The sequence below is a fragment of the Crocodylus siamensis genome, chromosome 1 (assembly GCF_052110815.1).
Source record: "Crocodylus siamensis isolate JL-2025a chromosome 1, ASM5211081v1, whole genome shotgun sequence".
Classification (NCBI taxonomy): Eukaryota; Metazoa; Chordata; order Crocodylia; family Crocodylidae; genus Crocodylus; species Crocodylus siamensis.
The window spans coordinates 232,867,030-232,890,497 of NC_143395.1; the positions used below are offsets into that span (position 1 = coordinate 232,867,030).

General features: G+C 43.6%; 2 protein-coding genes across 5 annotated transcripts in view; one reads left to right on the plus strand and one right to left on the minus strand.

The window, feature by feature from the left end:
• The first annotated feature begins 148 nt into the window (after positions 1-148).
• MPC2 (mitochondrial pyruvate carrier 2) lies at positions 149-14,896 on the plus strand. Its single transcript, XM_090059035.1, has 5 exons — positions 149-357; positions 7,253-7,293; positions 10,652-10,736; positions 13,424-13,535; positions 14,642-14,896. The coding sequence occupies exons 1-5, from the start codon at positions 252-254 to the stop codon at positions 14,670-14,672; spliced, it is 375 nt and encodes a 124-aa protein (XP_089915161.1). The 5' UTR covers positions 149-251; the 3' UTR covers positions 14,673-14,896.
• A 2,745-nt stretch (positions 14,897-17,641) lies between these two features.
• MPZL1 (myelin protein zero like 1) overlaps positions 17,642-23,468 on the minus strand; it is a 53,668-nt gene continuing 47,841 nt past the window's right edge. For all 4 annotated transcript variants that reach the window (XM_090059022.1, XM_090059014.1, XM_090058995.1 and 1 more), the window contains one exon: positions 17,642-22,193. In XM_090059022.1, the coding sequence (XP_089915148.1) occupies positions 22,144-22,193 (50 nt within the window). In that variant the 3' untranslated portion in view covers positions 17,642-22,143. The remainder of the gene's footprint in view (positions 22,194-23,468) is intronic.

A 23,468-nucleotide genomic window follows, 5' to 3' on the forward strand; every position in this document is an offset into this window, starting at 1 on the left:
AAGCTTGGCCTCCGTGAGTGACGTCACCTCTCTCCAGGAGCGGGGCGGGGCCGCGCTTCACCCATGGCAACGGCAACCCGCTGAGCCCCGCCCCCGGTTGTCGAAGCGGGCCAATGAGCGGCGCGATTCGCTGGCCTCGCCCCTCTCGCGAGAGTGGAGAGCTGAGCCCCTTCCTGCGGGCGCCGGCAGAAGGGCGGTGGGTCGTGCCGGCAGGTGCTGTTACCGGCTCTGCTCTGCTCTCCGGTTCGGCGATGGCGGCAGCCGCGGCGGGGCTTCGCGCCTCTTACCACCGCCTGCTTGACCGCATCGAGCTTAAGCTGCCGCCGCGGCTGCGGCCCCTCTACAACCACCCCGCAGGTACCGGCCGAGCTGGGGTCACGGTCAGTTAGGGTCAAGGTCAAGGGCACGGTCGCAGCTAAGGAGGCGCCGTGACCTTGGCGCGGTTCCGCCCCCAGGTTGCTCTTGGGGTTGCTCGAGAGACCCCCCCCGGGGGCCCCGGCCTGGGATGATGCTGCTCAAGACCGGGATTGTGCTCAGCAGGCCCTACGGGTCCCCCCCCACCCCGCTGCTCTCTGAGTGTGTGACCTGCTGCCAGGCGGGCACTGAGCTGGGAATGGGGGGAACTGTGGGCTGGGCTGGGCTGGTGCTGAGCCACCTCCCCCTGTGCGTGCATGGTGTGATGCTGCCCCTTGGTTTGGGACTGGGGACCTGGAGAGAAATGTGTTAATGGGGCTGGAGGGGAGAGTTGGGGTGGGAGAGAACATCCCAAGGCACAGAGATGAGGACAGTGCTACTGATGATCTGAATGAAACTGTCACCTGCAGCTTCTCGGCCTTTGCTTGCCGGAGACAAAATCCCTTGGCCAGAGTCGCTGCTTCAGCATAGGTTTCTATTCTATGGTCCTGCTCATGGCTCTGCATCTCCTGGGGTCCTTTGCCAGCAGTAGAGTGGCAGCTGGTTGCTTCATGCTAGGCTGGGTAGACGCACGCCAGTGATTCTCGAGGAGGAGCTGGAGGACGTGGCACCCTATGGTGCCTTGTGTTCCCTTCAAGGGCACCACACAGTGGTGCAACAGTGAGACCTGTAGATAGTCACAGTAGAAACCTGGAGGTTTCCTATAAGAAGCAACTGCGCTTAAAACATTCTGGCCCATTGCGGCCTTCCTGAGTTCTTTGCTCTGTTGTTTTCTCATTGTCAAAAACAAAACAGTGGGAAATGTAAGCTGGCATGTGCCAAGGGGTGCCTCCAGTCGGCTGAGAGTGCCTGGGGTCTGAAAAGATTGAGGACCTGCTGGCTTATGGTTTGGGATCCTCTTATGAGCAGTTTGTGAAGCTGATGCTGCTGTGATTAAAGGGCCTCTAAAGAGACAGCAAAACAGTGTGGCTTTTCTTGAAGTAAAACTTCTGCCCTCACCTGCTCTGTATTTATTTACTCCTGCAAACACTGTTTTGTGTTGGTAGTTGGAAGGGGGTTAGTTGGAAAGACTACCAGGCCAAACTCTGGTCAGTTATTTCTTGATAGACTTTGCTGCTTATCTTTAGCTGGCAAAACAAAGTGAAGGTATCTTGTCTTCACGCGAATGCTGATCCATGGCCTGTGTTTTACTATGGTTGTATGCCTTTGGTGTGTACCTATATGTCTGGTACTTTACCATTCCTTTTGATTTTAGACTCTCCTGCCACTGCTAACTGGCGGGGAATTTGACAGTTCAGTCCACCATCCTGTTTGGTGCCTTCTGTGGGTGGAGGAGAGAATGGGAGACCTTGAGGGAAGAATATGCCAGAAAATACCAGTGGAGCTTTTAGTGTAAGAGGAATCGTGCTCACCCACCACTGATGTGGCAAATTCTGCTCTCATGTGCCTGTGTTAAAGGCCAGAAGGTGGCCAAAAATTTCAAGCTATACATATTCAAAATGGCTGTTCTTACTCCTGTGGCCAAAATTGACAATCACAAGGGAAACTTCATCACAGTAAAAACATTTGGAAAACAGATAGTATTTCCAGCCTAAAATCTAGTAAACCAACAGATTCCACAGGCATTTGGATAGCTTGCTTGATGAAAAGTTAATATTTCATGGACTGCTGTTGCTGCCCTTTTCTCTGGATATATACATGTCCTTGACTCTTCCTCTACTTGGCATGTGCTCTTAGGTGCACTGTGATGATATAGTGATGGAACTAGGTGACTGATTAGCTTCCAGTAAAGACTGGGTGAATTTGAGGCAGTTTCTTTTTTACAGTGATTTTAGTTGCACAGTGCAAACAAAATGTGACTTTTACCAACTTAAGTGTAATTAAATCTGATCCAAAATCATTGGTGAAGCCGCAGATGGAGTACTGCATTTTGGACCCCGCACTTCAAGAGGGATGAAGATAACCTTAAGAGGGTTCAGAGGGGGGCTACTCATATGGTTGAGGGGCTGCAGATAAGACCCTATGAAAACAGACTGAGGGATCTGAATCTCTTCAGCCTCTGCAAGGGAAGGCTGAGAGGTGATGTGGCTGCCTACAAAGTCATTAGGGGGGGCCAGCAGGGAATAGGGGATGCTCTGTTTACCAGGGTGCCTCTCGGGGGGTACCAGGAATAATGGCCACAAACTGAAGGAGAACAGATTTAGATTGGACGTAAGGAAGAAATTCTTTACGGTGAGGGTTGCCAAAATATGGAATGGGCTTCCAAGGGAGGTGGTGCTTTCCCTTACCCTGGAGGTGTTCAAGAGAAGATTAGACAGGCATCTGTCTGGGGTTACCAGACCCCAGCGCTCTTTCCTGCCTGGAGCAGGGCGTCGGACCTGACAATCTACTAGGTCCCTTCCTACTCTAGGAATCTACGAAATCTATGAAAATCAATACCAGTATAATGCACTGGTTTCATTTGACTAGTTTGAACAATTAAACTGATCAAACTTTCCTGTTTAGATGAGCTCTAAGTGTTCAGTGCTTTTGCAATAAAGGTGTCCAAAACTGAATGCCTAAAGTGCAGCTATTTCTGTCTGCTTGCTTTTCATAGATGGGGAACATTACAGTGGCCACAGAGACTGGCACATTTGTTCCTTCTTCATCTGAACTGGAGTACTGTATTACAAACAGGAGGCAATGTTTCACTACTGAGGTTTGAATATCATCTATGGGCTAAGCCAGGGCCACTTCAGGGCAATGAACAGTACCTGAAGTAACAAAGTATTGTAGTGATTTTTCTCTTTTTGCACAAATAAATCCCAGGCTGTCCTTATTGACAGCTTCAGTTTTCATACCCATTTGATCATTTTACTGGATGCCTGTTCTTTAGATGGGCCTCTCATCTCCAGAACTCTTGGGCACATTTTGCTAGGACAAAATCCATCCCATATGGAAACAATTAAAAAGCTTCTAATCCCTCCTGGTGAAGTCTGGTTTTATGACCTCACTTAATAACAAGGACGTTCCTTCTAGATATAAGTCACTTGCATCTGCCTAACAAATATCCCTTTACTTTCAACTGGTAGAAACCTTCCATTCGAATACTGATCCCAGTTTTCAAAAAACCTTCTGTTCCGTTAGTCTTTCAGCAACAAAGGTTGCCCAAGGACAATGACGATGTCTGACCAAAATGAGAGGTAACCAGCTGACTCCTCCACATGGATTGGCTGCCAGGTGGTGGAAAGCTGCTGCTAGCAATAGAGAGACAGAATTTGGCTTGTGCTCCTTTCCTGTTGTTCACTATGTTCCAAGCTGCCTTAATCATGGATAGCTATTCCTTTTTCAGAAGGACTTCACAAATGAAGTCAAGTCCACTGGGTCCAAATTAGACAAAGCCTTGTTGGCCAACTTTTAGAAGCAAGTCATTTTGTCTCGGAATACTCTGGGATGATTATTGCCATCTGGATGAATTCCATTTAGTCCATTTAGTTAATATGCTCTTGTAAACTCATCAAGTGGCTTTCATTTTTCTTCTGTTTAGAGGAACTGGATGTATTTCATTTTGATTAACTGGTAATTTATTTCATTTTTTCCATAATTTCTTGTCTTCTAAACAGCCTTGCAAGCCACTTCCTCCCTTCATTGTCACCCACTACCATATCTGTCTTAAAACTCCATGCATTTAGCAGAGCAGTCAAAAGATACTCCAAAACTCATGGCTTTAAAAACTACAACCTAGCTTTTCTGAAGCCTTTTCTTCAAGTGTGTGTACTGGTTTATTGGATTGGGAGCTGATAGGGTGCCCTTGTTTAAGAGGGGAAGAAGGCATTTAGAGGAAATTGCACAGAAAAGGGGTGTTTACGCTATGCATGTTTTCAAGTTTGCAAGTACAGTCAATTGCTAAACAACTTGAACGGACAACTTCCTGGGGGCTGGAATATAACATCACTCTGCCTAGCACGAGGGGTGACAAAGGGCCCGGTCATAATCTTGAAGAACTAAGCATGTTTAGAACTGGTGATTGGAAAGATGCCCCAGACGTGCTCAGACTTGCAAGAGAAAAACTTCTGAGTGGAGGGCCCCTGATGCAGCAGACGCTGCCTTCTGTCTCTTGGATCGTGGCTGAGGTCTTCTTGGGTCCTCTGCTAGTCACTGTTGCAAGACCTACAAGTCCAGTCTGAGGAGCATTCATAGCCCTAACTTAAAGCTTTAAATAATAAGAATGTGATTTGCAGGTGGTGTAGCTCCACAACTCCAGTGTTACACCCAGCTCCAAAATAAATACTGCTCCAGTCTCTTTTACAGGGCTTTTCAAGGCATCCTCCCCAGTAAGATCCAGATGCAGAGAAGGAAAGGACATCCAATTTTGTGGCTGATGCTGCCACCAACTGTAAACTGTGGAAGTGGAAGAGACTAAAAGATTGAGAGAAGGGAAAAAGTTTACAAGAGTAAGAACATAGACGATGGTTCTTTCAACGATGGTTCTTTCAACCCTGGGCAGGGAAACAATTGAGTAACTTCTTAGCAGAAGTGTTCAAACCTGATTTGGCAGAGAAGCATAAGGCCCAAGTAGAAAAGGCTTTCGCTTGACACTGTGCGATATAATGATAAGCTACACTTGGGAAACTTTATTTTGGTATGGTAAAAAACACACTTGATACATTATATTGTTTTTTATTCTGCATGGTGTGGTCATGAGTGCTTTTAATCTTTAACTATTTGGGGAGGTGGCAGGTGTAATGAAGTTTACAGTTTAGAAAAAAAAATGTAGAAGTTCAAACAGGCAGTGCAGTGTCTGTTGTAAAACTGGGTCTGCAGATCTAGTAGTATATTAAGCAGAGACCTTGTCAGGAACATTCAGGCCAAATGCTGCAACTGGCAGTTTTCATACAGTACAGAACCTCCATTTTAGTTTTCATACTTGCCAAATAACTGCCTCGTAATGAATCTTTATGGATAGTACTGCTACAGTACGCTACTGCTATTCATGATAAAATGGCATTTTTACTAGAGTGTAAGCTTAAAATAAATCAAACTTAGGGTATGAGCCTCAAATACACCAGAAGACAAAATACTTGAACTACTTGAGCCAAAATACTTTGGTTATCTCTGATCCTTCTGGACTCAAGGTGGTCATAGGTGCTTGATACTACAGGAATTTTTCTGTTTAAGTCACTGACACTTGCTCTGGTTCTGCTGCTGTACCTTGCTAGGTACCTCTTTCTGTGCTTGCCAGCTAGAACACACACATTTAAAAAAACAGGTTGCCTGTTCCAAGTTCTGCTAGAATGGTCACAAAACTAGTATTGCTCTTTAGAAGGAATTGTATAAGAGCAGAAAGAAGTCTCTTTAAGAAGGAAATTGCCATTTTTGTGCCGTACGTGCAGATACTTTGTAGAAGAATGGAACAGATGTTTGTTGACCATAATTTCATAATATCGCATGTTGATTACAAAAGGAAAAATCTAAAAAAGACCTGTTACACAAGTCAGCAAAATAAAACTCCCTTAAGGAGAGTATGTTATATATTGTAAGCAAAGTACTGCCCACTGAGAGATGGATCAGATATCTATCACTAAGATGATGATAGCTGTCTAAATTCCAGATCTCCAAATTCCTGGGACTTTTTTCCTATTTATTCTTTAGTGAAAAGCTAGCTTTAAATTCTGTAAGTCTAGAGAGAATGTTTCCTAGAACTTAGTATTAGCAATCTGTTAGAAACAGAGGCATTTAATAGCATCATGAGATTCAGCTGTACAAACTCTACCACAGTCTAGTAACATTAGTGACCACTTCTAGTTTCCAAGATGTGTGTAACAGTAATGTGGATACAATAAATGAACCCCTAAATGTACCTTGTGTACCTGTGCTTTAGAGAATTTGCAGATCAGATGACAAACTGAATGGGATGGAGGCTTTAATCTGTTACAACACTGCAGTATTGCCAAATTGACTCAGCTCTTGGGAATGGATTATTCTTTTACATTTTCAGTTTGTCTCCTACTCTGCCAGTTTGCTTAACAGCACTGGACTTTGTACTGTATGGGAAGAATAGTGTGTTGCAAACTTGCACTAACTATTGAGACCCTCAATGGAGCATAAACGTGCTTGACAAGCAAGCTACCAACTCAGGCACCTAACCTCTGCCACTTGTGTTGATAAGAATACAAAAACACAGAGGCATTTTTCACCCCATGTCTGATTTTTTTTTTTTTTTTTTTGGAAGTTGGGATACTGTACTCCCAGTCAGAGACCCTAAGCAGGTATGAACCTACCACGTTTTGAATGAGAGACTCATGGTCATAGTTTTCCTTCTTTTCCAGATTATGAATGGTAGCTCTGCTGGGCAAAGTCCAACATGAATAATCACCATGGCCTCCCTGAATTCTACTTGCATTTTTAATTGTAGCCTTTTTTCTTCACTTGCTAACAAGCTACAGCAAATCTCCTTGAAGCTTAGGTGTGTGGACAATAGTTATTGCCTCATTAGTACTGTCCTAAGGACAAAAGACAATTGAACGTACTGGCTAGATCAAGTCTTTTGATGGCAAAGCTTGCTGTAAGACTGGATCTATGAGTAATGCAGGCTTCTAAGTGCTGCTAGCCAGGAATCTACTTTCTGCTTGCTTATTATAGCTGTTCCTTCACCTAATGTTAGATTAAGACAGGTTCCATGGATTGTGAGGTTAGAGACTCATCTTTGTAATAAAGTGTTTTTATTTTATATACTATGTGTAAATCATGCTGGATGCAAGGCATGGTACAATTTGCAGAAATTGTTAAAATATGGTAATACAAATGTGTAAGGACATAACAAACTTTACAGTTGCTTAAATATTTCACTCTTTTGCAGGTCCCAAGACAGTGTTTTTCTGGGCACCTGTTATGAAATGGGTAAGTATGGAATAGCAATCCATGTGGCTGGTACACGTACCTTTTCTGCAGGTCTGAGAGTTGCCTTCTTCAACCCAAAAGGAATATGACCTAGTCCTGTTCAGTGCCTGTGCTCTAGGTTATTCAGGTTACATTTGTTGTTAAGTTGTTTAGATGTGAAGAAGCACACTGAGTGCAGCTCTGGGAGTGGTGCAGGAGGGGTTGTAGGTGCAGCGTACTGAAGCTAATACTGTTGTGAAAGCAACTTACCCTTCACTAACCTCCTAGGAGTTAAGCATTTCCCTTGATGCCTCTGTGAAATAGAATCCTGCCCATGGTCTGGATAAGCCAGGTCCAATACAGACTTTCTCTCTGAAACGCAGTATCTTAACAAGCCAACAATATTTTCTCCTGCAAGTCGATCATCTTGAGACAGGGAGGGCTATGAGGTTATTCTGAACAAGTGGTGTCTCCACCCTATTGAAGGGTAGTGTAGAATAGAGTTTGACTTGATAGGCTGTTCATGCCAAGAGGTATTTATGCTTCTTCAGTAACTTTAGATGTGTTACCTGTGCAGTGTGTTAAGCAAAGCTTGCACTAATATTGTAACCATCAAAAAAAGTTTAAAACGACTCAGTTAAATGGCCTTCATAGTTCATGTCCCGATTTGTAGTTCTGGTGTTCTAAAATGTAGTGGTTTGAATCCATAAGGCAAGTCCACTCTCAGGGTCTCTGGCTGCATACACACACATACAAATAACTTCGGAGAATTCTCCCAGGTTTGTTCCGGTAAAGAAATGTATCCAGAGCCACATGTACAAACATTCAAATCCTGAGCCCCTGAAGAGTGGAGAGCTTGCAATGCTGATGACACTGTTCAGCCTGGGGCAGGGGGTTGCCGCTAACGCTGCCTGACACTGTTCCTTAGCCTCCCTGGTAACAGATCTGGTTGGCTGACCCAGACTTGCCCATGGTCAGCCTGTTTCCCTGCAGCAAAATGTGGAGATTGTGAAGGGGGCATATTCTCTCTGCTGAAGTATCAGACTCCAGCAAGGGACAAAGTCTTCCTGGAAGGGAAGGGGGGAAATGCTGGAAGACTGTTTTCTCTTCTGAGACAAACTACAGCATATATAGACAGCTCTCATGGGAATGATTTAACCCTGGTTGTTCCCAAGTTATTTTTCTGTTGGAGCAGCCATTTTCACTATGGAACAAAAGGTCTGAACATCTGTACGCTTGCATTTTCTCCTGGGAGAGCAGCAACTCTTCCAGGAGAAACTGATTGTCTGTATGAGGCTATTATCTCAGACTCTGGACCTAAGCCATGTTAGTGCTTTTGGTCCAATGTTGCCATTGGCACAGTATCAAAAATTTGAGCCAGCTAGTATTTGTGGAATAGTGTCATGAAAATATTTACCAGCTTTCATGTATCAGATGATATGACAGGCAAATTATTCTCCCTGCCACCTCCAATCCATGGCTTCAAGCAAACTCTCCTGTCCACTGCTTCTCTACCAGTCAGGGTCTGTGTGAATATCATGCGTAGATTATGAAGTCATAGAAAGCAGTCTACTGGACTCGTACTGGATTATCATTCTGATAACACAAAAGTGATAAAATGACTCTCACCTTCCATAGTGGTGAGGAGCTTGCTGTGTTAATCTGTATTAAGCCATGTGAACTACATTCATGAGGCAGTGAGGCTACACTCCCAAGTCTCAATCAATCAAACTAAAGGACTCCTTATTTGTACTAGTAGTTTTCAAGCTAAGTTGTTCTGCAGCAGCCAGTAGACTACAAGTGACTACTAAGGAAGCTTCTTTCCAGCAGAGGGCAGGTGTTCTGCCTTGATGGTCACTTGTATATTTCCTACCTGTTCTTCTAAAACTCTGCAGTGCTATAATAAAGAAATTACTTTATCCCAAGAGTGGGAATATAGTATTTGTAATGACAGGTCACTTCTGTGGCTGACTGTGTCTCATTCTCAGTGTTCAGCACTGGTTGCTGGATAACCATTATCAAACACTTGGGGAGAGTAATCTTGTTCCTTCCTGCTAGCAGCTGGCCTATGCCGTGAAGCTTGAGTGTCTGTCCATTATATTACCCAGTTTTGTAATGGTGGATGTCATTTATCCACATAAATATCTCTCTAGTCTTTCAATTTTGCTGAGTATCTAGCCTTTTCTTGTGGTAATGAGTTCAACCAGTTGCCTTTCATAAATGCTACAAGTAGGAAATGGGTTGAAATTGAAAGCCAAGTTTTAAGTGACATCCCTTTTATCTAAAAAAACTAGACAACTAGGAACACTTAGATGACTTTTACAAGTCTGTCATGTTGCCTTTCTCTAAACAATCCTATCTTTTGTTTTGTCCAGTGGAAGTCTCTTCGTGCCTATTACTTGCATAGCCTCTTCCTACACACTGTGACACCAGAACTGAGAGCAGTTTTGGGTTGTTTCTGACCCTAGATTTAATACAATAACAAACCTTTATTTTTCTCTGTTTTTGTTTTATCTTAACATTGTTTTGTCTGGCCTTTCTTGTCCACTTTGTCTTTACCCAAAACTCTCATCAGTCAGGAAGGCAAGATCCAGGACTATTTTTCCTGTAGAAGTCCAATAAAATTAAAGTGCTGCAATGCCTGTAAGTATTAGTGTTCTTTATGCTGTCCATACAGAATGGTCTCTCCTGTTGCTTCAGTGTCTGGGTGTCATAATAGTAAGCTCTTTGCATCTAATGTACATATCCAAATTCAAAATGTTTGGAAGACACTTCACATGGGCCTGGATTTTGAAAGCTTGAGTGTTAAAATTGAGTTTTCTGTAGGAACATGTTTGCAGGGAAACTAAATCTCACGTGAAATAATCTGGGGTAGCTGCTGTCTCTTGAAGCAGGGCTTGACATGGTCTTACAGTGGTGGTGATGGCGGGGGGGGAAATGTCACTAACAGAGCCTGGCTTTAAGTGCAGGCCACTTCCAACCCATCCTGCTCTACCACTGTTGAAATGTTGCAGAAGCTCCCTGGCTCAATGGGATGGATAAAATGGCTCTGGATGTGGCCTGTGAGCTCTAGGCTGCTGGTTCCTGTCCTTAAGAATTTTTCTGTTGGGATACACTGGCACTGTTCTGTATCTGTTGCCTCTCCTCTCCACAATCCCACCCCCATGAAATGACCATTTAGGCAATCGCAAATAGACAGCTCAGGGTATGATATCTCTCTCCTGCCCACCTTTTTTTAAAAACACAACTAACTTGTATTAGGAAGTGTGCAGGTACAGCACCTAGTGCCAGGGACCTCTGAACCATACTGTCAGAAGCATGCACAAGAGTGAACCTAAATTCCCAGCTCAGTGAAGCTTGTTTTATCTCATTTTTACAGGGTTTGGTATGTGCTGGAATGGCAGATATGACGAGACCAGCAGAAAAACTGAGCACAGCACAGTCTGCAGTGTTGACGGCTACAGGTAAAAACGTTCTGTTACCACACACCTCTTCGTGCCTAAAAAGCATTTTAAAAATTCTTGATCTTATCCATTTAAAAAAAATAATCAGTGGCTAAGCCTCAATTAAATAGTAAATTGACTGTCTAGAAACATAATCGTAGTAGTATAAGATGCAAAGTTTTTTAACTTATACCTGCTATTAAAATACCTCCCTCTCTCTAGATGCCCAGGTATTTTCTATTAACATTACTTGGTAGATCGGAGTGTTAATAATTCAGCCTGCAGAGCCATATCATCTAGCCCCCAGTGCTTCCCATAGGTCTTGGAGTAACCCGAAGGCAGCATGTGGGGCTTGCTGAATGGCCCCATGTGTTACACATGGTGCCTGCTCCAGCTCAGATCCTGGAGCAGCAAAACAGCTGCTGCATGTAACACAGACTGATGATAGTGGCACCAGGCCCATGCAGGACAGCCCTGGAGAAGAACCAGGCCTTGGGCAGTGTCTACTTCGGCCACTCCAGGATACATGCTGGATCTGGAATGCAGGGCCAGTCTGTGTAACCTGTAAACCAGTACTGCACCACTCCACCAGGAGAATTTGCAAATATTGGTCATGATGGTAAGGAAAATCTGCAAATATTTTGGGGGCTTGTCTGAGAAGGAAGATAAAGCAATACCAGTAGCAGCAAAGTTTCTCATAGGGGTTCAAGTACCCCTTGGTGTACGCACAGAACTTCTAAAGAGTATACAAGAGGAAGGAATGGGAAAGAGAAGGAAGAAAAAGAAACATATCCATAAACAATAGTGTAGGAGTAATGACGGTATTAGTCTTATTTACACAGAATCATGGGTGCACACTAGTGTACAACTTAAGGGGTTTCAGACAAACAACTTTTGGTTTCATTTGTGTAACTATAGAAGCCATTTTAGCAAGGGGAAAAAAAAAAAAGCAAACCTACCCTTACTTTAGTATAAGTATCCACGTAAAGTCACAGGGCTGGAAGAGATATAAGGATCATCTGGTCCTTAACTTGCAGTTGTACCAATTGAAAATTACTTCTGCTGACTTTGTTCTGGGGCTATCAGTTAACTTACACGATCAACGTGATAAGAAATTAATGTGTAAATCATTCATATCATTTTGACCAGGGGAGTGGACCAGCTAGAACCCATACACACGGCCCTGACCATGGCCCACCCAGTGCCTGCTCCAGACTCACCTGTCCAAGCTAAGCAGCAGTGGCAGTGACCTGGTAAAAGCTGCTACTCGGCATAGGGGAAAAGTGGCCCCTTTTCCTCACTGCTGCCAGGCCATTCTTGCTGCAGCATCCCAGAGCCTACATCCAGGTTGCCCTGCAGCTTCTTTCTGCTGCTGTCACTGCTCCCTCTGGGCTGCCCAGCAGGGCAGCAGTGGCAATGCAGAGGAGCCACAGGGCAGCCCAGGCATGGGCTCCAGGTAGCTGCAGCATGAAGGGCCTGGCGGTGGTGAAAGGGAGGGGCTGCTTTTCCTCTGCACTGAGCAGCAGCTTCTGCCTGGCTGCTACCACTGCTTAGCATGGACAGGTGAGTTTGGAGCAGTGTGGGGTGGGGCGGACCAGAGTCGGAGGTGTTTACATGGGTTCCAGCTGGTCTGCTCTTGCCAGGGCAAGTCTGGAGAGGGCGTGGGATGGGCCAGGGTTGAAGCTGGAGCTGTGCACTGTTGGTGGTGGTAGGAAGGAGCCAGAGGGCACATAGACTGGGCTGTTGGGTGGGGGGTGTTGACAATTGTTTAACTGCTATTAAAATTGCAATTAATTGAGACCATTTTTTTTAATCTTGCAATCAGTTGGGATTAATTTTTTTTAATAGTTTCAGTCCTAGTTTGTTAATGTAGGCTGTTTCTTCTCTTTCCAAGAAACTCAGTATAATGCAGGTCTGACACAGCTCTAGATAGGGACCTAACAAAATTGTGATGAAAGTGCACTGCCTGGTAGCTCCTTTAATCTTGCTTGTTTTGCCAAGGGGTCCCCTGCCCTTGGCTTGGTGGAGGGTTCTGGCAGCCCCACTACTACTGCTGATAAACTGGGAGCCAAAAACTGCAGTTTTAAATATGCCATGGATTCATAGATTGTAGGGCTGGAAGGGACCTCAGAATATCATTGGGTCCAGCCCCCTGTACCAGGTAGAAAAGCTGGGTGGGGTCAGGTAACCTCAGCAAGGTGACTGTCCAGTCTCCTCTTGAAGATTTCCAGGGTAAGTGACTGTACCACCTCTGGAGGGAGCTTATTCCACAGTCTGGACACTGAATAAGTTTTTCCTGATGTTGAGCCTGAAAGTCTTCCAGGACTTTGTGGCCATTACTCCTGGTTTTCTTTAAGGGTGCCCTGGTGAACAGTTGTTCACCAAGCCCTTTGATGTATGCCTCTGATGTAGTGGTAAGCTGCTACCAAGTCCCCTTGTATGGCTTGTTGGGAGCAGGGGGCACGGCAGCATGGGTGGGTATGCCTCCAGCCCGCTGGAAGATACCAGATTGGTATCTTCAAATGTTCAGTCTATTTTATTTAAGTTTTTATAAATATGTAACTTATTTAATAAAATATAAAAAGTAAAATCTACCTGTTTTTTGTTGCTTGAAATTCATCAGTTGTTCTTGACAGGCAATTTCCTAGTGTATGTATACATATTTTGTTTGTTTGAATATTGAGAATAATTCTGTTGTTGTTTTACAGGCCTTATTTGGTCAAGGTACTCTCTAGTTATCATACCTAAAAACTGGGGCCTGTTTACCGTGAATTTCTTTGTTGGCTGTGCTGGTGGTTCCCAGCTCTTTCGAATATGGAGGTATGTACTAGAAAGTAACAGGAGGATTCTCATTACTAAAATAAAAAAGCTATTTTAGGTGGCTTCTGCATTTCCAGTGTTCATCATGGGGGGGGGCGGTTAGGGGCAGGGAGGAAGGCACTTTAATTAGTGCTAATTAAAGCATCCAGTGTCAGATGCATCAGTGTCCCTGTGCTGAAAAATGGCAGTGGGGCACTTTTGAACTAAAGCTCCTCAACCAAACTTTAAAGCACCCTGCTGCCATTTTTCAGTATGGGGACACTGATGCACATGACACTGGAATCTGCTGGAGTGCAGCAATTGCCATGCTCCAGAAGATGCTATCAAGTCTGCTTCAACTCTGTGTAATTACAGCATGTCAGAGCAGCCTCCCTGCATGTGTATAGGAGCCTTTATTAGGCATATCTACACAAGATGCTAGAAGTTCAAAAGAATAACTTTACTGCGCATTAGCACATCATGGCAAAAGCCATGCCAGTGCACAGTAGAACTAGTCTATTATGCATTATCATCTAAAAGATGTGCATTGCTGCTACTGCACAGTAGTGCTGATTTTTATGGCACATCTAAGTTGGTACCTGTTATTACAGGTACCAAACTTAATGTGCTGTTTCTGGTATTTTAATTGGGCTTAAAGAAATTACTTGTGTAAGATCTCCAGGAGTTTCTCTGCTTTAAAAGTTGCACCAGTTCTATAAATTGCTACTGCAGTGATGAGCTAGAACAAAGCCAGAAGCTGCCACTTCATTGAGGAGTCCAATGTTTGCTCAGCTGCTTGGGAGCCTTTGTTAGTAATTTTGAGGCAAGGATTTTTAGGGTAACTTTATTAGACCAACTGCATGGGTGGGATAAAGTTAGACAAGCTGTCGGATGCAAGCCACCAGATGAAAAATGCCTAGCATTTGCAGTTAGTTTACCTTCTAGTGTGGGTAAGGGTATTTAGTAGTGGGATCATGTAGTTTATAAAAGTTAAACAATGTGAACTGCAAGCAGAATGGTAACTGTTTGAGAGAGTAACATTATTATGAAGATGTTCCAAAGACAGTGTGCTTTCAAACTCTGCTTCAGTTTACTATATGCTGACTTTCCTTATCTGTTTTCTACAGGTATAATCAGGAACTAAAGGCAAAGGAATAAGAACAGCAGCATCAGAAAGAAGCTTAACCCTACTGACTGAATCTAGCCATACACACATTTTTCAGTGGGACCCAGCTTGACTGGTTTTAATCTTTTTCTCTGTCAAGAGAAAGCAACCTTTCTAAATGTCTAGAGAACAAACATTTCTATCACTGGAGATAATATGCAGTGCCTCTACATATTTACGTAAAATATAACATTTAAATTATAGTTGACGTAACCAACTCTGTCTTGAGTGAGTACGCTTTGTATTTTGCCTGAAACTGATTCTTCGATGATTGGCAACTAAGCAAATTGTCAGGACCAGTTCTGACATCCACTGAAATCTGACTGCTGGCAAGGTGACACCCCTGCACAAATTAAAACAAGATCTTGAAAATCTAAGAATAGTCCTTCAAAATTAGATGCACTGTGTAGCAAGTGCAAGTCTTACCTCCCAATTGTCATAGGGCATTAGAGCAGCACTCTTGCTTTCAAGACCATGATTCCTGTGTTTCTTCCCCACCCCTTCTATGACTGTGGTTTGATTCTTTCCATTGCCCCATTCTGCATCTCTTCTGACATGTTTTCTTGCAAGATGCATGGAGCTTCCTTTTCTGCTTTTGACAGTCAGTTTCTATTTGCATTCTCAGTTGGTCAGTGCCCAATGCTGTCCAACTTATTTACATTGCAGAGTAATTTTTGAGCATTTAACTGGTCAAGAGGCTATTCACTTTATAGGAGTAGAGAGAGGCTGGCAGAAGCCTTTCCAATTGCTATCATTGTAATTTCTTGTATCCTCAAAAATAAGGTGCATTTATAAGTAGGACAGTTGCACAGCTCCTCTCCCCACTCCCAAAACATTCAGATGGGATCTAGAAAATGTGCCTAATGCAAGATAAACCCTCACCTACAAGGAGCTTGCAGCCAAGAAAGAACTCACTAGGAAGCACAGGAGTTTTAAAAATGTCACCTTCCTCTTGTGGAAGGAAGTAGTGAAGGTAGTAGTCATGCATAATGTCTACATAAATCAGGTGAACTGCTGCATCATTACTCTGTTAAATTATATGAAAGTCAAAACCAGAATCCTGAGTTCCTGCTTTAACCATTACCTGCTCCTTCCTCAATACAGCATCCTTAGCAATTCAAAAAGCAGTGTACTAACCTTGCCCACCTACCAGAAAGTCACCCTTTCCCTGAATTATGGCCAGCACAAAGCAGCAAGGTACAAAGCCTGCTCGAGATGGTTAAGGAAACAAAGCAGACCACTTTCAAAGAGTTGTTTGGGTTTCACTGTAAAGCAGAGGCCTGATTACACTATAGAAACCCCATAAAAATAACAGAACACAGGCTCTAATCACCATGCAGGATGCTTGTGAAAGGCAGCCTGGGAAAAGAAGAGAGTAAGGTAGGTTAAAAGAGCAGTGATGGCTCTACACCGGGGGTGGGCAAAATGCAGCCTGCAGGCCAGACGCAGCCCGCAGGCCCCTTAAAAAGTTTAGAAAATTAATATTTATCTGCCCATCATGCAGCCCTCAGTAAGCAGCTCTCCACTCAAAATAATTGCCCACCCCTGCTCTCCACTGATTGCAAGTTGAAATTAAAATGTTTCTAGCCTATAAGGACAGATATTCTGAACCAGCCTTCCAATAGGCATAACACGAGCCACATAAAAAACTTTTGAGATAAATAATCCCCTTCCTAAATTTATGCTTCAACATAGCTGCTCACAAGAGCAGGATACTGCAGTCTAGTATATAAGGTACTTCACAGTCCTGTGTTACTACACAGTTCTGTACAAAGTCCATTCTTGTGTATTAACAGCAAACCAGGGTAGAGTACCAGGTCATACATGCTGTATTTCATAAATTTTAAGCCCAGAAGGGACTCTAGTCCAATCTTTTTTTTTTAACAATTAGCATTTGCTGAGGCAGGCTCTCCTAACAAGGAGAGCTATTTAACCACTGATCTGTTTAATCTGGGTCAGGGTTCTCAACTTTTTTACTCGAGGCACCTCTCAAAAAGTGCCACAGATAAGTAACAGAGCAATTCTTTGGTGGCAAAGAACTTGGAAAGACCACAACAGGTCAGAATGTTTTAATGCTTTGGATTCCTATTTGAAATCTCAGGGTTTATCTTGTAAATCATGGTGCAGGAGTCTGTACCTCTACCACTAATTTTAGCACTGTATCTTTTAAAACGATCATATGGCATCCTAGAGTTGAGAATCACTAATCTGCCATATTTACCTGAATCCAAGACAACTCTTAAATTACAATGATCCCCCAAATAATTAGACTGTAGACATCGAAAATGTATACACTGGTTATAATTTTCCAAGTATAGAATTATTAGAGCATTGTCTTTAAAATTTGTCATCCCTTCCCTACCCTACCCTACCCTCATTACTGCAGCAAGGAGACAGGCCCACTGTAGTGGGGAAGGCAGTGGATAGGAAGGGGGGCAACCAAAATCAGAGCCACAGCACCCCCTTCTCTCCCTGCAGCCTTGTATTCAAATCCAAGATAGGAGAAAAAGCTCTTTATGCTAAATGGGGGGACCTCATTTTTTGAGTCAAGTAAATACTTTTTGTCCACAAATACTGAAAAGCCCTCTGCTAAGCATGTTTATCTCTTGGTTGACTGAAGTCTAGTTCCCTTCGTTATTCCTAGGTCTGCTACCAACTTGCTGAGCAAGTTTCTGCATACACCACTAACCAGTTCCTATAGCTTGACCATGAAGAGATTACTTCCCAACCTCACAAGGAATCCTACATTTTAATGTGTGCACAGTACTCCTAACACCCCCACCAATAGTGTCTCCAGCCATTCAATATGTTCCAATACCAGGTCTAATCTCAGTTGGAGAGAAGTGGATAACATTTCCGTTGGAGAGTCTGAACCTGTGCAGGAGGCAACTTTTGTGTTCGTCTCCCTCCTCTATCCTGAACCATAACCAGCTCTGATTTGTGCAACAGATTACAACAGACAAACAATGGAAAAAAAAAGTGTATTAAAATATTCACAAGATTACAATAGAAAACATGAAAGTCAGTTCAAGAAAAAAAATGTCCAGTACAATTGTGTTCAAATCAGATGAATCTATCAACGCAAAGCACAAAGAAGAATTGCTATCACTTGATTTTTCACAGCCTTAAAATTTCTATTGGGAGGCCTTGTGGTATATACCTGGCTTCCTCCCCACAAAGATTATACACCCATTTTATAGGCGTTTGTTCTGCTCTTTCTATCCCCCAAAATTTGGCAGAGCAGTGGTGTGGTTCCTTCTCATTCGAGGAAGGTATTTTCCAAGTCAGTGATTTGCAGGAATGAGGGGACCTGTCTTTGCCCCAGCGTGGGAACAGCTGCTTTGGAAGGAGATAAACAAGACTGCACAGCACATTCACCCCAGAAGGCAGTGAGCTTACAAACAATTTATGTTCCAGTTTTAAAAAGTGCAGAAATCCCTTAAAAATGAAAGGGTTTATTAACTTTGTGCTATTGCAAAGAGGGGAAATGGAAGCCTTAAGACGGGTATGATGTCTGAGTATAGTAGTTTAAATGACATGGTATCTCACATATCACATTGCATGTGGTCTACATGCTGCCACCATAGGAGAATATGACTGCCCCCAGAAATGTCAGATATTTTCCCAGATCCTCAACTAAAGATCTATGAAAAAGGAGGAAAGCCCACCACCCTTTTCACACAAACATTATAGAAAAATCCTTCATTTGGAGGTCCTAGACAAATATAAGAATAACGTAAACTCTGAGCAAGATTTAGAAACAAGATTCTTGGGGCATTAAAACTATGAAAAATCAGAAGCACCCTTCCTCCCCCTTCCCCCCCCCAAACACTGGAGATTCCACTCCAGAGAAATGCAACCCTTAAGACTTTGTATACACAAGCACCAAAAATTATGAGATGCTCAGCCAAACAACCTGGGTTTTCTCTTTTTAAATCCTCCGAAGTCAAGATCTGAAAATATCATCCAGTTTGAGATTGCCTCTCACATTAACAGGGATACAGCTGCTACCCCGTTCAGGTTCTTAGGACCAGATATACACCAGAAATACCAAGGAGATTGTGGCAGAGCAATTAAGGTACAGACCCAGAGGCACAGTGAAGTCTCTCTACAGACTCAAGCTTCAGGCCACCTCCAGCTGACCCAGCTGTAAAGGGTATCTAGCCATTTGGCTGGGGACTCAAAGGATACCAAGTATGATGCTGACTTATCAATATCTTGCATGTCTCTGGCTAAACAGAATGGTGCACCTTACCACCAACAGGCTACTAGGGTTGGCTCTGACTCTACCTTAGCCCCAGATACCTGGGTATCCAGAGCTGCAGTCAACCCCTGGCCTAAACTTGGAAAAGGGCTAAGGAAATTATAGTCCACAGCTCCCAGTTCATTCATACTAGTGCTAATAACGTCCATCCTCTGGGTACCCCACTTCTCCACTCTCAAAAATATTTGCTGGCAGTCACCAAAGAGTTAGAGGAAGGCTGGCAGTTCCTAGGAAAACACTTTGCCATTTTAGCAGTTCCAGTGAGCAGCAGCAAGTTTTAAGAGGGGTAAGAAAGGTCAGACAAAAATAATATGATCGGCACCCTTTACCTTCCAAAGGTGCAAGTTCTAGCAGCCAGACCCTGGGGAGGCAATCCCACAGAGTGTTTCTTTGCAGTGATGACAAGGTCAGTTTTAAAACTGAGAAACTACTTCTCTTGACAAACAGAAAAAAATGTGCATTGGCAGTTTTGTGCTGTGACACATTAGGTCCACCTGGGAAACGCAAAGTATTTGTAATGTACAGGCTTCCAACACAGCTCCCTCTGCTCCAGTTATCCAAGAGTGGCCCCCATCACTGCAGTACAGTGGCATGAATTGGACTGCAGTATCAAAAGAGGCTATGAAAAGGAACAGAAAGCAGCTAATTCATTCAGTTGCTCACAACGTGGAACAAACTTGTAATACCAGACCTGACTGCCATTTCACTACAGCACTACTCATGCTTCCATGCACATAGTAAAAGGGACAGCTCTTGAGTTCTCACACCTGTAGAGCAGCCTCATCCTCCTTTCTGATCTCCAGCCCATTACTTCTGCAAGAGAGTCTGCCTATCCTTCAACAAGCCAGCCTCTACACACAACACTGTGCATCAGAGGTAGACCCACAGGGGCAAGGAGCTAGCAGTAACATTGCGACAGAACTAGAGATTGGGAACTCCAACCCCCAGTCCCCCACCCCCAAAAAAACTGAAAGCCCTTTAAGGTCTGCACTTCTTTCTTATTTGCAAAACCCTGGGGAGAATACCAGGGAATTCAGAGGAAGCCAATGAAGCACATAAGAGTTAAAAGTTCACCATCAGTCAGGAGAGCATCAGGAAACCTATCAGACATCTGGGTCTGATGACATTAGCCACCAAACAAACAGGAAGTCAAAGAAGTTCAAAGTCTGCTCACTAAGTCATATAAGAGTCCACTTCCACTAACATAAGTTACTACTGCTACTAAACAAGGCTCAAAGCTAAGATAAGCCAAGGGAAAGGAAGCTCAAAATATGTGTGGTCCCATACTGCCTCAAATCTCCCACACTGCAGTCCTACTAAATTATAGAGCAGTTACAAGTTAGCAGCAGTCTTCTTTTCCAGAAATGGACTGCTGTTCATGTTTCCATGGACACAAAAATTCAATGTCCCTAATCAAGCAAAAATAAGAGCTCCAGCTCATGCCACCTGCTGCTCAGCGCATTTGAGAGGCAGCTTGTTTTCTTCTAAAAGAACTGAGCTACACTTTGAAAACACTGCTTGTGTTAAAGAGGCTCTATGAAGCCTTGTTATGAATCTCTTCAGCCTGGGTCAAGCTCATACATTTGCAGCTAGACAATGCCAATCACAGGAGAGTTCCCCAAGGGCTGAGTACCCATAGAGTTAACATCACATGGAGATGGGATTGGGCTCAACTTTTTCTAGCAGAACACAGCAGAAGAATCTCACTGAAGCAAGGAAGACCCTTGTCCTCAAATAGCAGCAGACTTGTGACAGTCCATTCATCACACTTCTCTCCCTTGTTCCAATTACATGTTAGGAGAAAACAAGAATATGAGCAGATTACTGCCAGTAGTTTTATCACTTTCTTTCCCCTCTTAAAAGTGCAACACCACCATCTCCACGAGAGCTCCTACTGTTTGATGGACAAAATGAACCAGGAAAGTCTCACAGGAAACCTGGCATCTCATGAAAGAGCACAGCATGATCTAACTGAGGCAAATCACCTGGAAACTTAATTTCCTACTCTGCTTTAGCTTCCTTATGAAAAAGTAGTGGCTTTTATCTTCAGGGCACAAACTTCAGTATACCAACCTGACCTCTATGCCTTAAAAAGACTGGCTTCTGCTACGTACAGAAATTAGACCTAAAAGTTGACAATTATTAAAAGGGTGAAAGACATTTCAGATAGTTAGAATAGTTGCCAGGCCTTTGATACCTTCTTTCTTCTTTCCTCATACGAATTATGAGAGTTCTTCTAAGGGAAAGGGTTCATGTCGGGGATGTGAAAGGTTAAACAATTAATCGTTTAACCAATAAGCCCAGTGATAAACACTTAAGCTTGTTTAGTTCAGGGCAGGGTGGCAAGGGAAGCTGCATGGTGCCCCAGCAGGAACCAGAGCAGGTAGGAGGAGGAGGAGAAAGAGGCAAGGAGGACTAGTACCCATAGCCTAAAAGGAAAATAGTAGGTGGCCTAATGACTCATCAATTAGCTCTTGCCACCTCCCCCTGCTGCTTCCCCCTCCCCCCAAGGGCCAGAGAACAGCTCCCAGGAGCAACTGTGCTTGAGCTGCTGTATTATCGGTTAACTGTTTAACCAATATAATTACAGGAGGTTAAACTAATCATTTTTAAAATGATATTTACATCCCTAGCTCATGTATTCAATGAGATGCAGGAGGAGTCATAAAGAAAAGATAAGTGATACAGAAAAACATTCTAATATGGCTGGGGACAGGGGAAGGGACAACCTTCCTCATATCCCTCTTAATAGGAAAGTCACCCTCCCCCCACAAAGAGAAAGGTCAGGTCAGTCTAGAATCTCAAGCATTTTCCAGTTTTTCCATTCATGATTAAGATAAAAATATTTTTAAAACCGTGATGGTTGTGAATGTTCACTTTCTCTCTCCTTATCCTAGATACAAAAAAAGAATATTGGCAATTTATAAGCAGAATTCTTACCGCATCTTAACATGCAACATTGGTTTCACTTCTGTACGATTAAATAGACTATTTACACACAATACATATATATCTTTCTCTCTGTATCCACATGCATTGGTCCTAGGCTAGGGCATCAAAGGCCACATGTGAGTTCTCTGGGTCACATTTCATTCAAGCAATTCCAGTTTAGATGCGTGTTTTACTTTGGATTGGTTGGGACCTCCTCTCAGTTCTTCCGAATGTCAGCATAGACTACGGACTCAGACTTGTTGATTTTGTCACTGTGTTGCCCTCCAGAGTGATCTAACTGCGCATATATGACTGGGCCCTTAAAAGAGAAAAAAATAGAGAATTAGTATTTTTCAAAACAGGTTGCACTTCCCTTGCCTTACTGCAAGCAACACAACAAACAGAATTACAGCAAACACCCCATCCAATAGCCAATGATACCTCAAAGCAAGCAGAATGAACCCTCGCCTACACAGCAACTCTAATCTGCCACCTTGCTCCCCACCAGCAGACCGTGGAGCATAGGATCTTCCCTTTAACTGAACTGGCAAGCATGTGAGGAATGCAAAGCAAGATTCAAAGTTCTGAAATGTACCAGCATTTCCTTAACATATTAACCTGAGTAGAAAATAAGTAGCTCCATCAGATGCATTCTGGATCTTTACTATAATAAATGCATTGTATTATAGAGTAACACAGCGTGCAAGAGTTCACTTCAGGGTTGCTGGTTGTAGCTGTGTTGGTCTAAGGACATAGGCAGACAAGGTTCTTTTGGTAGATGTGATATATTTTTATTAGGGCAACTAAACAGTTGGAAAACTTGTTCTTTGCAAGCTTCTTCAGGCAAGAGGAAAGTCTGTTCAGAGTTCACTTCATGAACTCTAACTCGTGATCCATGCAGCTTCCCTACCCGAACAATTGGAGGATCAAAGAACAAGCAGAGCAAATGAGTTCCAGCCTGCAGCTGATGCTGTGACATGATGCAGCCACCACTCTAAGCCTTGTACTAATGCCAGTACTTTAAGGAGGGGCTACCAAGAAACACTTAAGTCAATGCAGTACATGATGCTCTTTCCCATTCTATCAAACAGTCTCCCAGCCAGGTGGGAAAGCAGATCTAAGAAGTCCTGGCTACTGGGATCAAGGCTTCACCTGGCAATCTGAAAAGCAACATTAAGCCCAATAGAAATCTATAGTGGAATATGGCCAGAACATCTTGCCCACAGTTCAAGCCCAGGCATTATTCCTCCATACACTACTCAACTATTATGATGATCCAACCTCAAGGAACTGCATTATCCATAGCCTGGAAAGGAATCCCCATGCATAGTGTGTGACCCACACCATAAGAACTGGACACACAGATGCAGGCCAACTAATTTTGGCTCATCCCCCCCCCGCCCCCAGAGGGCAGCAAAGTACACAAAGATTAAGAACAGTGGCTGCTGCTTCAGCTGCAACAAACAGCCTGTGCCTTGACACAGCATGCAAGAACACGGAAGCCAATGCTTCCCAAACTTTTCCTCAGCTTGATCCCCATCTTTTGCATGGCCCCTCACTCCCAACCCACAGCCTCCCACCCCCAACCTGCAGC

Coding starts and splice junctions, on each gene's coding strand:
- MPC2 (XM_090059035.1), top strand. CDS start 252: ATGGCGGCAGCCGCGGCGGGGCTTCGCGCCTCTTACCACCGCCTGCTT. Junction 7,294..10,651: donor GGGCACCTGTTATGAAATGG/GTAAGTATGGAA, acceptor TCATTTTTACAG/GGTTTGGTATGTGCTGGAAT. Junction 10,737..13,423: donor TGCAGTGTTGACGGCTACAG/GTAAAAACGTTC, acceptor GTTGTTTTACAG/GCCTTATTTGGTCAAGGTAC.